The sequence below is a fragment of the Hippocampus comes genome, unplaced genomic scaffold (genome assembly GCF_001891065.2).
Source record: "Hippocampus comes isolate QL1 unplaced genomic scaffold, H_comes_QL1_v1.1 scaffold170, whole genome shotgun sequence".
Classification (NCBI taxonomy): Eukaryota; Metazoa; Chordata; class Actinopteri; order Syngnathiformes; family Syngnathidae; genus Hippocampus; species Hippocampus comes.
The window spans coordinates 382,891-398,375 of NW_017806171.1; the positions used below are offsets into that span (position 1 = coordinate 382,891).

Genomic DNA, 15,485 nt, shown 5'->3' on the forward strand with positions numbered 1-15,485 from the left:
TGGGGAATGCATATCAAACCTTTTCAGCAACATTGTTGAACACCAACAGTCCAGGAGCAGATTTAGACATTCAATATAAAACTTTGCACAATCATATATTCTTTATCCTGTGCGAGGAGCTGTGGTGTTTGGCTTGTACATCGATCGGGCTGTCTTGAAAGGCCCCCAGGTGGACAAGTCGGGCAGGAGCACAATGGCCCTTCAATTGATACTATGGCCCTTCAATTGATAATAAATGTCACTAAAAATGATTCCTTCTCTTTAATTGTCATTACTGGACGTTTTCAAGAATGAACAACAGTATCAAATGTAATTGTTTTGACTTCTGAGTCGTATCTCTTGGCACACGCCCTGGCTTAATAAAGCCTGTCAATCACTGGCTTGGAAAACTGGTCGCAGACGACTTGAAGACTGGCGCACTGTGATTTCCAATCACTTGGGTCAATTTCTTGCAATTCCACTTGAAAAATCCTGGTCACTCAGTGATGAAATGCACGAAGGTGACAGGAAAGACCCCGCGCCGCGCAGGTTCCCCCTCCACGTGGCCCACCTGAAGCAGAGCACAGCGAGCCGTCAGATAGCACCGCTTCCTGCCCCAAACGTCCATCCGTCCGCCCGCCCACCCACTCACTCACCCACCACTCGCTGTCCTCCTCACCCTCCACCACGATCACCTCACCCTCCTCGAAAGTCAGCTCGTCAGGGTTATCGGCGGAGCACCTGTAGATGGCCCGCACCCTTTGGGGTCTGGACGCCTGACCGCACCCATCACACACAAACCAAAATTCCAAGAATAAGAACAGCAATAGCACATTCACCCACAATTCTTTGCCAGGAACCCCTCAACATGGTGGAGTTTTCAGCTATGTTTTTTTTTCTTCTAATTTCCTTTTGACAGGACTGTTTAGCGCGTCTGCCTCAGAGGGCAGAGGTGCAGGGTTCGATTCCGTCTCCGGCCTTCCGGTGTGGAGTTTGCATGTTCGCCCCGTGCCTGCGTGGGTTTTCTGCGGGGACTCCGGTTTCCTCCCACACCCCCCCCCCCAAAACGTGCATAGATTAATGGAACACTCTAAATTGTCCTTAGGTGTGAGCGCAGAGGGTTGGCCATCTTGAAAAGGATTCATTTGTTTAGCTGTGTTTTAATGGCTTTTCAAATGCGTGTTGGGGTCAAACCTTTTTACTTTTTTATATATTCTTTGCACAATGCAGATTTTCACCAATTGCGTGTGGCTCTGGAATAGATCCCCCACAATAAACTGTAATCCTGATAACAAAAAGAAGAATCATCATCATCATCAATCACCATCCATGAGGACTTACGCTGAAGGTGGTTCTTGGTTGGGGAGTTGGGGGCGAGGAGTCTTGGGGGGACGGAACCTGAGAAGCTGCATGGAGACGTCCCGTTAGTCGTACATTACGTGCGAGGGAGCGGACGCGTCTGGCTACCTCGCTTGTCGGTTGGAGTCCTACGCAGAGACGACCTCAGTGGAGCTGCTTTGCCTGATCTGAAACCAGTGAGCAAGAAGAGTCACCTTCCAACACCTTGGAAGCACTACAGGACCGTGTGGACCACTTCAGAGGATCAACAGAGGCAAACTCTAAACTCACACTTGCCCCCTGACCGCCGTACTTCCTGAAGCATTCTATTCAGACCTTGTGCGATCACTCTTTACCAGCTCGGAGTTGTGTGTACCCGTTCAGAAGAGTACATCGAGACCATTTCCAGTCAGAACGGACAAGGGCTTACCTGCCGGGTGATTTGGGTCCCAGTGATTTGTCAACGGGTGGGGGCAGGGGTGGCGCTTTGTGGTGAGGAGGCGGAGCCAGAGGCAGAGGAGGGGAGGAGGAGGGGGTGGTTGTCGTGGCAGGTGGGCCAGAGGACGGAAGGGGTGTGCTCCAGGCCCCGCGGGGGGCTGGGGGAGGGGGGGGAGGGGGGGCAGGGGGAGGGGCCACTGGCAAAACTGGAGGACGGAAGGATCAGGAGTTGTGTGATGTTTGGCTCAAAAGTCACACGCACGCACGGGAAGTGGCACTCACCGTACATGGAGGTGTTTCTCTCGGGGGTGAGGTTTAGGGCGGGGGGGTCGGACGAAGACCTCTGCCGTCCTATGGTTTCCATGGTGAGCGGTTTAGCGGGCTGCCCTCTGGCGGGGGCCCTGGGTGGCAACGGTGGGTTGGGCCCGGGCGGTAGGTGGCGCTCGAGCACGGCGCCGTACGTCTCGTTGCTGATCATCATGCTGGGAATCTGACCGCGGTGTCGGCTGGGCTGCGCGGGAACGCCGGCGCCCACAAAGCAGCTGACGGGACGATCCCGTTCATCACGGCGGGACGGGTTGGGCTGGGGGAGTCAGGCGCATTCACGTCTACAGGGTTAGGTCAGCTGCTGCTGGGCCGCTCGCGTCGACGATGCTCACCTTCTCGTCCAACTCGTCCTCACTCTCGTCCAGGTCGTCGTTATGGAGACGCCACTCGTACTCCACGTGCACGTGAACGTTGAACTTTCCAGAATTGGCTTGAGTCAGCTGACACGGGCACGCAAGCATAGCTCAAGGTTAGCCTAACAGAATCTTGTTCTTGGCCTCCTCGAACTCCCTCAGCTTAAGCATTGCATTTGGCGACTTTGGGCCGGCCCCTTTCATGGGACCGGCCCCTTTTGAATGAACATGCCTTAGTTTCGCTTTGGCGTAGCGCTTCATTAGGTGCGCAGGAAATCGGCTAGATATTTATTGATCACGCAGGCAATTCTGGTATCACATTCTTTTGAAAGAACCTAATTTTAGCTTAGCATAGCACTCAGATGTGTTTGTGAAATCTCAACAAATGAGGCAAACAAAGCCAACTGGACTCTCACCAGGTCTTCACATTGAGTGTGCCCGAGTCGTCTGGCCAAGTCCAGCGGTGTTTCTCCAGACTCATTGGCTGCGCACACACGCACGCACGCACACAGGGGTTAGGGCTAGCGGGCTAACGTCCACGACCAAGTGATGGCAAAGGCATGCTGTCAACTCTTTCAAGATCCCGTTGTCATGACGACTCCTTCACGACTACACAATCACTACAAAACGATTTGTAGCAAGGAACGGGTGAACGAATGGCAACAGCGCGATGACAACGCTCGCCTCACCGATGGCAACGGACGCTTTGCCACGGAGCAGAAGTTTCAGGCACTCGCTGTTGTCCGTCAAGCAGCAGTAGTGCAACGCCGTACTTCCTCGTTCCGTCTGCTTGTCCAGGTCGCCGCTGCACGCGAGCAGTTATGAGCAGACATACACACGCGCGCAGTGTTATTGAGACACGAGTGAAGACTCGCGATGGCGTTTGCAGACGTTACCTGTTCTGCGCCAGGAAGTCCACGATATGCAGAGAGTTCCTGTCCACCATACGCACGGCCAGATGGAGGACCGTTTCGCCTGGCTCCTAAAGGGACATTTACACATCACCACCACCATCATCATCATCACACAGCCAACGAGCGAATGATGGCGAACGCAGTCGCCGCCTTGGCATGCATTCTCTCATTGTGTCCTCCCCGATGGCCACAAAGTGCCATCAAGGTCCGCTGTGTGAACGCAGGAGGCGGCTTGAAGGTCGTACGTGCTGCTGAGGCTGCGGGAAGGCCTCGGTCAGGTCGACGCCCTCGCCGTAGACCTGGATGAGTGCCAGGATGTCGCGGTTGCGCGCCGCCTGGTAGAGCGCGCGTAGGCGGTCGCTGTTGTCGGCACACCGGCGGCGGACCATCGCCTTGTCCACGTACTTGGACGTGATGAAGTCTTTCCGTCCCTGCCTGCGCACGCACCCGTCGTTTTTATTAGTACGACTCCTTGTGTCATTCGTCAGTCTGACCTGGTCCGATCTCTCTCTCTAGTACCTACATGTCGATTAACTATTGATCTGTTTTTTCACTCACATGTCGCTGGTGGGTTCCGGCTTGGCCACACCCGAGGCAGAAAGCTCCGCCTCCATGATGTCGTTGAACGCGGCGTTTCCGACGTTCTTGGCCAGCTGAAAGGGCAGGGCGGCAAGTTTGGCGTGGCCATTTGCTGTCGGCGGCCGAGCGAGCGGACTCACCAGCAGCTCAGACGTTCCCAGCACGTCCAGATCCAGACTCTGGATCCTGGAGAAGTGCACCCCGATCTCTCTGTGGATCCCCGAGCACTCGATGCAGATCAGCACGCCAAGGTTGGTGGACAACCACGAAGGACCTGCGCCGTCACCACACGTCTCAAACATCCTCCATCAGAGTTAGCTGGACTAGGGTTAGCGTTAACGATGAAGTCGCCCCTAGCCGATGTATACGCACATACAAACACACACACGCATGCAAAGACACACACGCACGCGGGCACTAGTCACCTGGAGCGCCGCAGTCGCAGCAGACGCGGTTGCCATCCATTTTCTTGACGTCGGCGACGATGGCCTTGCTGAGCTCCTGCACGATGTTGTCGCCTTCGTCCTGGTCACCTTTGAAGGCTTTGCTCAGCGCTTCTTCTTTGCTGTTCTGGAGGACAGACACCCATCTGCACCCAAGGACGTCACGCATCAAATCACCGCAATGGCCGCGAAGGTCAGACGCCACGCCCTGCGACTCACATCTGGCACTCGGCCTCGTCCTCTGCCTGGAAGTGATACGTCCGGTCATCTGAGGGGACAGCCAAACACGGCTTACAAGCAGCCGCCCAAAGTCAAATTCAACAACGGCGATCGTGTGGTTGCAAAAGTGGACACACCCACTTAGAACAGACGGTTGGGGTGTGGGCAGAATGAATTCCTGCTCACGGGAGTCAGGACACACCTGACACGACTGCAAACTCGACTGCTAATCAAGTTCAGCTGTTCCAGTAGGCTTTCTCAGACATTTGTGTCATCACAAGCCACCCTCAAGCTTGTTGTGGTGCGCCTTACGTGAAAAGAGGTCAAAGTTCCTCTTGTCGTCAGCGTTCTTCTTCACCTGGCACGTCAGTAGGTTGAGTTTGGCTGGTGGCCGATTAGCCTGAAAAACACACACACACACACACACACACACACACGAAACCACAGTTATCAAACAAAAAAAGCCCAAGTTAAACTCCGCCCCGATCTATGATGTCACTGTAGCTGACAGTGGGCCTCATTGCGCATGCACCCATGCACTCTTGCATATTGTGACTATTTCATACTCAAAACAAGACCTCAAAAGATGTTTATGAATGTTTTATGTGCAAAATGAAAACCCTTCGGTCTGTCAGTCTTTTCCTTAAGCTCTTCCTCCTCCTCCTCTTCCTCATTTTCTTGCTCTTCTGCTTGCTTTGTCCTGATTGGCCGTTTGACTCTTCGTGTAAAAACTTAAAATAAAAACAACACAAAAAAAGCCCCCCCAAAAACGCCCGAATTAAAACGAAAGTGTTTGTGTGTGTGGTGGCCGGTGGGCGGGGCTTACCGTGGCGTGGCAGATGGTCAGGAAGCCGTTTTTCACCGAGCACTTCCTCTTCTGCCAAACCTTCCTGAGCCTGCGCGACACCACGATGATGAGTGAGGACCCGTGGGCGTTGGCGCGTCGCGGGAAGCCGACTCACCCTTCGCTCCTCTTGGACAAAACTCCAGAGCGCTCCGTGCCGTGGGCCTTGTTGCCTTGCAGCTGGTGCAGGCTGTATCCTTGCTTCTGCTTGGCCGGAGCCTCCTGTCAATCAGTCACACACAGGGCCACTTAGGGCCCGCCCACAGCCTCCCCCCCCCTCCACGGGTCGACCATCGAACCTCTTTGCTCTCCGATTGCAATGACGCCTTCAGGACGTCTCGGAGCTGAGTCAGCTGTTTCCTCTCACCGTCCTGCGTCTGTTTGATCTGTGCGACCACCCACACGCACACGCACACACACACACACACACACACACACACACACACACACACACACACACACACACACACACACCTCACCCTCAGACTTCTTCAAATGTTCAAAGTTGAACGACATGTGTGATGCTGGCGTCCTCACCGCCGTCAGTTCCGACGCCATTTTCTCCACGGAGGGTTTTAGGCTCTCGACGGCCGTCAGTCCATCCTGGAAGAAGCTGAGTGCACGTGCGTGTGAGTGTGCGCGTGTGTGTGTGCAAAAAGCGTGCACCTGTGAAGGTGCAGGTGTGAGACTGTGGTGGAGAGCGCATGCGCGTGTCCGTCTACGGTCTTACTTGCACTGTGCGTGGAAATACTTGATGAGGTTCTGCAGGAGGTCGACGCCCTTCTTGACCTTGATGTCATTGACCTTGAGAAGGTACTGTGAACAAAGACGTCTGATGTCACTTCCTGTCCGTGCGGAGGAGAGCACGAGCTTTGACCCACCTCGCACATGTTCAACTGGAAGACGCGGCGTTCCTTCTCCATCTCCTCGGCAATCTCGCCGCCGCTGAACTCGGTGCGAATCATCCCGTGCTGCTTGGCGTGCTCGCGCTTCTCCTTCTCAAGCTTGGAGCTGTCGGCGGCAAACGATACCATCACCACAAAAGCAAAGCCGGCGGAAGCCCGGCGCGAGAGCTCCTCACAGTTTGCTCTCGTACTCCTTCCAAGCCTTGTCGAACGGCTTCTTCAGGTCCTGAGGGGATGATGACACGCAACGTGACATGTTACATGATACATGTCATCCCATGTTTGATGACACGTTACATGGGCTGTTACACGGCAACATGACATGTCAGGTAACATGGTTAGATAGTAGTGCGTCATGGCACCGATGGCAAGAGAGCAATGTGCGGCGTGACGCACCCCCTTAATGCCGCGCAGGTCGCCCTTGAGCAGACTGTCCAGCGGGAAGGAGATGATGTTGTTCATGTTCTGGACCTGAAGTGAGATCGCCGGTGAGGTGGGAGCATGGCCGTGACAACGGACAGACGGGGTTTACCAGGTTCTTGAAGAGCGCCGTCAGCTCTTTGCTGAAAACGGCAAACTTGAGGAAAGCGGCGCCCACGGCGGTGTCCTCGCCGCTCATGCAGTTGTCGCCCAGCTTCTCCATGGCCGATACATACTGGTCCTCGTGCTCCACGTGGACTGTAACGCGTCCACACACACGCACATTTTGAACGCTCATCGTGAGAAGTATTGGGCCCAATCGATTGATGCCTGGCCAATGACATCCTTAGCCAAAATAATGGGGTAAGCGGCCGATATTTTTCCCTTGATGCCCTCCAACCATTCACAGCTGCTGGACATATAAGTCACGCTGCTGGCATCATTTATTGCACCGAGTCAAGTGCGAAGATTCGTTTCCTGCCAGAGTGCTGCGTTCCCTTTGGCATGCTGGGACACGGGCAGGAATGGCGGGAATGTTGTACACGAGGCCACACGTCTGCAAGCAACTCAGTCCGTGTTTGTGTGTTTGTGTTTGTGTGTGTGTGTGTGTGTGTGTGTGTGTGTGTGTGTGTGTGTGTGTGTGTGTGTGTGTGAAGTCTGTCTGAGCACCACAGACGCATTGACTTGCCTTGTATTTGCTTCATGACAACATGAGGACAATTAAAGACAAGGTGAGCGCCTCACCAAGTCCCGATGTGTATACGGACTTCACTGCCTTCTTCAGCTTGGAAAGAACCGAGCGCTCCACATCCAGAACCTGAATGAATGGACACGCGCACAAAATATGATTCAACAAGACGTAAGACAAGAAATAAGAAGTGGCATCCTCCCTTCCATCAACAAAAGGGAGAAGTTGTACTTCCTGTTGTGATGTAACACATTGGTCTTCACTTTTCACTTCCTGTCAACGTTACATGAAGACCACTTTGACACACGCACGCATTCAGATGAACATTCAATCAAACACGCTCACATCAAATGACAGTGATGCAATTGTGCCTTGCTCAAGGGCTGTGCAACGGTCAAGTGTCATCTGACCGGCCCAATAACTTGGTCAAACACACAAACGTACACACAGACAGAAGCAAGACGTCCACAAACTTGGCTTAATACACACACGCGCGCGCACATACTAACACACACACACACACACACACACACACACACACACACACACACACACACACACACACACACACACACACACCCGCGCGCACACACACACACACACACACACACACACACACACACACACACACACACACGCGCGCGCGCGCGCGACTGACCTCTTCTAGGGCGTTGACGCTGTTCCTGCAGTCCGTCATGCGCGTGGAGAAGCTGGACGTGGTGGGCGCCTTGTAGTCGTCGTTACATTCACCGATGAACTCGGTGACGCTCAGCACGTCCGGCATGGCTGCGGTCCACAATTCCCACCCGGAAGAGCCGCACGCCCTTGACGTCACGCAACCTCAGGTGGGGCCAGGCAAGAAGCGCCACACCTGCCTCACTCACACTAACACGCGCGGGCGCGCAACAAAGAGTTATGGAAGACTCTCAACGTTTTCTTGGCGTGGACTTACTTCCCCTACCACGCCACGTCTCGACTAGGCGCAGTTTTCACCAACTTCTTTCTGCTTCTGCTTCTGCTGTGGACTTCCTCGGCGGTTGTCAAAGCAGCTGAACGGCTTGTCAGCGCCGCCAAGTGGAACGCCCACGTCACAGAATGACTTTCGCGAGCCATCGTGAACCAACCTGCAGCCCGGGGGCCCCCCAAAGACCAAATGAGTAGCCAACACGGGCCCATTCTAAAACAATACCTCACCAGTGAAACTGAAAATGTCAACGCTGGCAAAGATTTATAGAAACAAACTGTTGCATATCGGTTTGTATCGGCTTCCCAATTATTGTGAGAATGTCCTCACATAAATAAATATCATTAATTATGATTAAAAACATATGATCAAAGGTCATACCGCAACAACGAGGCACTCTAAAGTGGCCACGCCAGTGCAAAACACAAGCTGGGTGCCACGTGGGGCTTTTTTTCCTCCCCCTCATTCTTCCGGCTTCTCTCCCTGATGAGCATGCATTCACGGCCGACGATGCCGCTCTCAAGCGACCCCGCCAGCGGACTCCCAAGTATGTCACTGGGCCATGTTTTGGCCCCACCCTCAAAAAAAGAAAAGCAGTTGCCCGCTAGATCGCCAGTCTTCTGCTCATCCCCTTCAGCATCTGTGACAAGCTAGTATTTTTCCCACACTTGACCCAGTTTTCATTGTCAGGATCCATCAGACCCTCCTCACCCACCATGTTAGGGGTCTGCCCCTCAAAGGGCATGTGCTTCCTCCTCTTGTTGGGCCTGAAGACCCAAAGCATGTCCCTTCAGCCTATCAGGACACGGGCAACCACATGTGGCCCGCGAGCCATAGTTTGATCTCCTCTGCACCCGATTAGACACAAACTCCCGCACTTGTGAAAAGTTGACTTTTGACTCAAATGAGATGACGGTAAATCACCGAATCATCATTTTCTTGTTGATCATTAAACGTAAAGAATGCAAGAGATGCACAATGGTCATGGCGGCGGCCCCGTCCCCCAACCCCTGCTGAGCAAGACGAGGGGCGTCAGGACGCCTCATTTGCGTCCCACAATCCAAACACAACAATAGAAGCTCTTCAAGCAATCTGTCTGTCCTCTCACAACAGTGCACCACGTCCACATTTTGCATATTTGAAAGATGGTGCACAAGAAATCAAATCCCCCAAAGACATTTTGGGTTTGAATCTCTTGGAATGTTTTTCCCCATGCTCACATTTTTTCATACTCATGAATCAGTTAATCAACAATGAGCCAATGGTCAAATTAATCAACAAGTAATGTGATAATCGATGAATCATTTCGTTGCCTTGTTTACCTTGAAAGTTAATCAAATTTCAATAAAAATAGTATTGAAAAAAAATGAATGAAACATAAATATTGAAAGATTTTGGGCAGAGGCAATGGACATGAGAACTGAGTTCAAAAATTTTATTCTACTAGTCGCATTGGATTTCAGATAATTAAAGGAGAAAGTGCCAAAAATCAAGAGCTAGCATTTGATCATGCTGACACCCAATATTAGTGGTGTACATTTTCTTTCCATGAATTCTTTATGATTTGGATGCTGAAAGATGAAAAGCAGCAAATAAACTATCTGAGCTTTGATTGGCTGCCAAAGCGACAAAAGGCGCGAAAACGAAAACTGACAGAAAGCTGAGCTACGATTGGTCGAGACGGGTAAAAGACGGGCGGCCGTCCACAAAGCCGGCCTGCGATTGGCTGACTCTCACGCTCGCTACCGGTGTGTTTGGAAGACGCCGGCTGGTTCGTGTGCGGCTGCCTGCGACCCACAAGCTCCTCGCACGCTCGCACTGTCTGATCTCACATTCAAACGGAACCGGGTCGGCGGGCTGCTGTAGAAGCGAGAAAGTCGGAGGTGACGGACGGCGGACGGCCACCATGGTTCCCCGGCGGCACAGCGGCAAGGCGGCAGCGACACACATCAAGCGGCCCATGAACGCCTTCATGGTTTGGTCCAAAATGGAGCGCAGGAAGATCATGCAGCAGTCGCCCGAAGTGCACAATGCCGAGATCTCCAAGCGGCTCGGGAAGCGATGGAAGTCTTTGGACAAGTCGGAGAAGGTTCCATTCATCCGCGAGGCCGAGCGACTCCGCCTGCAGCACATGGCCGACCACCCGGGCTACAAGTACCGGCCCAAGAAGAAGAGTAAGACGGGATCCTCGGCCGCCGGAAAGCAACCGAACCCGAACCGACAAAGCTGCTTCGTGTTCAAGTGGGACTACAGCGACTCGGATGACGACGAAACTGCCGCGGAACCGGTTGAAGATACCGCTCGGCTGTTGTGCACGCGCCGGGCGAGCGGAACCTTCTCTCCGGACTCTTCGTCCTCGTCCCAATCCAGTTCCTCGTGCTGCGGGAACGACCTGGACCGTGACCTGTTCTCCCTCAGCCCCGCCCCCTCGGAACCGGCAAACCTGAGCCTCTCTCTAGTGGACAAGGATTTGGACAAGGACCTCAGCGGAACCGAGCGGGGGTGCGGGTCCCACTTCGAGTTCCCGGACCACTGCACCCCGGAACTGAGCCGGATGATAACCGGAGACTTCTCGGACCTTCTCTTCACTTTCTGAACGGGAAGGGACGAAAAAAAAGTGACGTTTTTAACCACTTTTTCCCTTTTCACTCACACTTGTACTTTTATTTGCCCCATTTTCTCAAACAAAAACAAATGATTTTGGTGTATTTTTCATACAATGGTTATAGTTTGACTTTAAAATGATGGAAGGTTTTGTGTTGGTCATGTGACCAAGTTTGATTTCTGCTCCTCTTTTGTGAAATTTGGAAGGAAACGCGTGACTTTATTACCGATTTGCTTTACTGTTGTTGTATATGTTAAATTGCTCCATGTACAGCACTTTGTATGCAGCGATGGCTGTTTGAAAGTGCTCTATAAATACAGTTGAGTTGAGACAATAAATGGGATCCAACTTCTGGTTTTTATTCTTTGAATACATCATTGTCTGCATGCACATTGTTTTCTACTTAAATCCACGTCATCACATGCACTTTCGACAAAGGTCATCATAACGAGACAAAATTGTGACCTTTTTAGTTAAGACATCAAAAGTCACAGGCAGGGGGCGGGGCGAGGGTGAAAGGAACACAACAATGAGGTGTCAACTACAAATGGTTTCAAATTCTCCAGTTTCATTTTTTTCCCAAACATCGTATTGGATGAAACATCTAAATCAGCGGTCCCCAACTTTTTGCGTGCTATATTTTTTAAGTCAAGAATAAAATTGAAGAAAAATGTTTGTCAACGTGATCAAGTCAGAACGAGCCCAGATCATTTTCACAATAAAACTTTTGAGAGTGACGTTCAATCAAGTGTTTTTGCCAAACCGTGTGTGTGGCACGGTACCAAATACACGACAGACGGACGGACCGGGCCTGGTGATCAGGGACCGCTGAGCTCAACAACATCGAGATTTGCCATCACGACAACTTAAACGACAGCTACAAACACAAACAGCAATCACGAGGTTCAGCTGGGAAAGTTCGAAGTGGAAACTCACCATGAAAAGAGTTGGGGGTAATCGAATGGAACGCTTTTGCGTTCAAGTATCGCTTGCTCAAATTACAAATTCTCCTGGCAATTATTAGGAGCATCAATCATTTTCAGTATTTGAGGTCAGGCCCGGTTCATCATCGCCTTATTCTGAGGCAACCATCATTTTTTTTTCCAAATTCTTGCTTTCTTCCCATAATAAGTTTCCAACTTTGCAAAATGAATCACAAGTGACGAGATGTGGCGGGCTTGCGACGAATCACAGGATGCTTTCGCGTTCCTCCCCAAAGGCGACGGCGTCAGCCGTCATGGTGCAGACCTCGGGAGGGTCTCCCGGCTTCAGGCTCCTCTTCAGGTGGACCACTCGCACGTTTTCGTTGTCGGGGCCGGGCCGGGTGGCTCCGGCGGTGGTGGTGGTTATGGTGGACGCGGGTGGGATGATGGTGTCGCTAGCGGGTGCGGTGCGGGGCGTCTGGCTGGGCTGCTCGTCCTGCTGGCCGTTGGTGGTGTTGTTGTTGAGCGTGACGCTGCCGGGCGTGCGGTTCAGGTTCCAGGTCTGCGAGGCAGGCCAGGCCTCCTCGGGACTGCAGATGGACATGCGGTTCTCGGTGGCATCCCGCAGGACGGCGGGGGCGCCTTGCTTGCGGGCAGCACCTTCTTCGTTCAGCTGGATCAAGTCGGCGCGCTCCGCCTGCGACAGGTCGGCCTCCTCGTCCTGCAGCGAGTGGTTGGGCGAGCTCTCGTTGGACCGCACACCCGAGTCGGACGAGTCCTTCTTGTCCAAGGTGGCGTCCGACAGGTAGTCCTTCCCCTTCAGGGCCAGGGAGCAGCCTCCCGCTTTGGCCTCTGCCACCGCCGCCTTGCCGTCTTTCAGCAGTAGGGAGTCGGACTCTTCAGACTCGTCGTCATCGCTGGTTAGCTTCTGGTAGCGCAGACCGCCGCCGCCCGCCTTGGAGCCAGGGAAAAGGCCACCGCGGTCCGCCGAGGTCTTGCGAACCAGCAGGGACTTGGATGACCCGTGGTCTCCCTTCTCGTCTTCTTCGGTGATAGGATCCAGTGCTTCGCCGCCATCGCCGTTGTCAGACACCGCTTTGCCGCTGCCGCCACCCCTCTTGCTCACCAAGGCCTTGCGTCCGTCTTGCTCCACGCCATCTTTGGCACCCTGGTCCGGAGGCGCTGTCATAAAGAGTCCCGGCTGAAGCTGGACCGGTCTATCGCCGGAGGCACCCTCCAACTGGGCCATCTGCGCGATGTACTCCTGGTAAGCGCATCGGTACTCAGCCTGCTGCTTATCCGTCAGTTTGGCAATGTCATTGCTGCATTCCTGCGAGTTGAGGCTGGTGATGCTGCCGGTCCGCTGCGGGGGGCCCTGGAGAAAACAAGCATAAACCGGCATGGTCACATGACAGGAAGACGCATCTCCGTCTAACTTTGGCAACATTGGCGTTGGTAAGGTCAGATTAGAAGCTCGTTTTGAAGGCCGACTGATCAATCTGTTTTTAAACGCAATTAAACGCCCATCAGTCAGGCCCAAGAAATGAGCGCGTTGTTTCCTGACCATCCATTGCGGGCCACCGTGTCTGGGGGGCTGCTGCTCGTCCAGGCCGATAGTGCTGAGATCGTCGAAGCTCAGAGTGAAGCTGTACATGGGGGACACGTCGCTGGGGGCGTGGCCGGTCCGAGACGCCGCTGCGGCCCGCCGACCCGTCTCTGGGTGGTCACCGGCGAGGCCGCCTTGCTCACTGGCGGCCTCCTCGTACTCCACCTGTCGCAGTTCCAGCACCTGCGGGGGCAGGAAGTTAGGTCAGCGCGCAACAGGACCAGCGAGCACGCCGAGGGTTCGGGCGTCGCGCTCACGCTGGCTCGGAAGAGCTGCCAGTCTCCGAAGTTCATGTTCATTTCCTTCTTCAGTTCGTCCACGTTGCACTGCGACAGGACTCGTCCGTTCACGTTGGCCTGGAAGAGCGAGAACGTGACGAAAATCATCAGCAACGTCAACAGCACCCTCACGAGCATCACGAAGAATGTCAGACCGCCGTGACGCGTGGCGCTCACCTTCCGGATGGTCGCAGTGTAGGCGGCCAACATGCCCTGGTCGATGCCCCGGATCTGTCTGACGTGCTCGCAGACGCCATCTGTCGTCATGGCGCTCAGGAGGGTGGGTGGGATCCCCGAAGCCACAGAGGCGGAGCCCTGAGACACAAAGTAGACATCGGCAATGTCCGATTTCCGACTGATGGCGGCCGGCGAGGAGCGGCGAGGAGAGTGGCGCCCATGTTTGCTCTGGCTCAAATGGGACTCAACACATCATCATCGTCGTCATCCTCCTCCTCCTCCTCAGCACGCAATTGGGTGTTTATGTGTGTGTTGGAGGCAGACCAAATCCTTGCAAATGTTGCCGATGTAGGATGCCACTCGGTGTGGCTGACGTGGTGGTACTTACACTTGTGGGGGCCTCGCGGCGGGCCGTGCTCTTAACGAGCATGCGGGGAAGGAAGTGTGATGGGTAGGCCGCCAGCAGGGGACGTGGCGGATGGTGAAGATGGTGGTGGTGAGGGAAATATGGCTGAGGCAGAAAGAAAATCAACACAACGCAAATCAAACATGAACGTGATGGAGGATGGATGGGAAATGGGCGCCTGGAGTTTTGCTGGTGGCTGACGTGGAGGGAGGGATTTTTATATGGCGGACTTGGATCGTCCCGAAAAAGCCCATTGAGGATCCCTTCCGTTCAGGAGTAGGGAACGAGTGAATATATCGCGGGGCAGGGGCAACCTAAACCAGACTCTCAAGGTCGTCACCGGGCCGCGTTGGACGATAGCCACGCCCCCGCAAACATGAGTAAAACGACAATTGAGGAAAAGCACTTGATGATCCGCGTGGCGCGTAAGACTGACCCTGTTGTAGAAGGGGTGCTGGGGCCCGGCCATGCCGCTGTAGAAGCTGCTGTGAGGTGGCGGCGGCGGCACCACAGCCCCCGCCGCTGGGATGAACGGCCCGCTGAAGGAGACGGACGGCGAGCACGCCGACGACACCTGACTGTACATTGAGGTGGGCCGGGGTTGAACCTCCTGCAGGGTCGGGTAGCCCACGGCGCCCAGGTTCATCTGCTCACGCGCCGCACGCACATCTGGCCACAAGACAAGATGAGAAGGAAAAATGCAGAAAATGCAGATGAGGTTGGGGGGGGGGGGGGCACCGCTGGGATGAACGGCCCGCTGAAGGAGACGGACGGCGAGCACGCCGACGACACCTGACTGTACATTGAGGTGGGCCGGGGTTGAACCTCCTGCAGGGTCGGGTAGCCCACGGCGCCCAGGTTCATCTGCTCACGCGCCGCACGCACATCTGGCCACAAGACAAGATGAGAAGGAAAAATGCAGAAAATGCAGATGGTCACCCCCCTGAGCCAGACAAAGGGCAATTCCAGCCCGCCGTGGGGCGCTCGCCGGCAAGCGCTCACCTCTCGTAAATATTCTTGAGGGTGGCCTGGTCGGGGACGCCGTCGCTCTCCTCCAGGAAGAGGATGAGCCAGGACGT

General features: G+C 54.1%; 3 protein-coding genes across 3 annotated transcripts in view; 1 reads left to right on the plus strand and 2 right to left on the minus strand.

Moving 5' to 3' along the window:
- Positions 1-108: 108 nt before the first annotated feature.
- LOC109531719 (arf-GAP with SH3 domain, ANK repeat and PH domain-containing protein 2-like) lies at positions 109-8,468 on the minus strand. The gene is made up of 27 exons (XM_019896169.1): positions 8,106-8,468; positions 7,504-7,576; positions 6,872-7,017; positions 6,736-6,810; positions 6,516-6,565; positions 6,316-6,445; positions 6,165-6,250; positions 5,972-6,047; positions 5,734-5,820; positions 5,553-5,656; positions 5,417-5,486; positions 4,903-4,990; positions 4,591-4,639; positions 4,354-4,517; positions 4,069-4,202; positions 3,908-4,002; positions 3,595-3,784; positions 3,332-3,417; positions 3,125-3,240; positions 2,852-2,919; positions 2,415-2,522; positions 2,038-2,338; positions 1,748-1,961; positions 1,447-1,505; positions 1,321-1,385; positions 636-755; positions 109-550 (listed from the first exon to the last, which is right to left on the minus strand). Exons 1-27 carry the CDS (start codon positions 8,229-8,231, stop codon positions 476-478), a joined length of 2,955 nt encoding a protein of 984 aa, XP_019751728.1. The 5' UTR covers positions 8,232-8,468; the 3' UTR covers positions 109-475.
- Positions 8,469-9,857: 1,389 nt separating this feature from the next.
- Positions 9,858-11,234, plus strand: sox11b (SRY-box transcription factor 11b). Its single transcript, XM_019896179.1, has one exon. The coding sequence runs from the start codon at positions 10,318-10,320 to the stop codon at positions 11,005-11,007; it is 690 nt and encodes a 229-aa protein (XP_019751738.1). The 5' UTR covers positions 9,858-10,317; the 3' UTR covers positions 11,008-11,234.
- Positions 11,235-11,580: 346 nt separating this feature from the next.
- kidins220b (kinase D-interacting substrate 220b) overlaps positions 11,581-15,485 on the minus strand; it is a 13,146-nt gene continuing 9,241 nt past the window's right edge. Inside the window, exons 23-28 of the mRNA XM_019896183.1 lie at positions 14,843-15,075; positions 14,389-14,511; positions 14,001-14,138; positions 13,803-13,901; positions 13,504-13,728; positions 11,581-13,314 (exon numbers count right to left, since the gene is read on the minus strand). Coding sequence (XP_019751742.1) covers positions 12,205-13,314; positions 13,504-13,728; positions 13,803-13,901; positions 14,001-14,138; positions 14,389-14,511; positions 14,843-15,075 — 1,928 coding nt within the window. The 3' untranslated portion in view covers positions 11,581-12,204. The remainder of the gene's footprint in view (positions 13,315-13,503; positions 13,729-13,802; positions 13,902-14,000; positions 14,139-14,388; positions 14,512-14,842; positions 15,076-15,485) is intronic.

Excerpts from the sequence above, each read along its gene's own strand:
- LOC109531719 (XM_019896169.1), bottom strand. The coding sequence starts at position 8,231 with ATGCCGGACGTGCTGAGCGTCACCGAGTTCATCGGTGAATGTAACGAC. Across the intron at positions 2,523-2,851 it reads ACACTCAATGTGAAGACCTG|CTGACTCAAGCCAATTCTGG; the intron begins GTGAGAGTCCAG and ends TGCCCGTGTCAG. Across the intron at positions 1,506-1,747 it reads GGACCCAAATCACCCGGCAG|ATCAGGCAAAGCAGCTCCAC; the intron begins GTAAGCCCTTGT and ends CACTGGTTTCAG.
- sox11b (XM_019896179.1), top strand. The coding sequence starts at position 10,318 with ATGGTTCCCCGGCGGCACAGCGGCAAGGCGGCAGCGACACACATCAAG.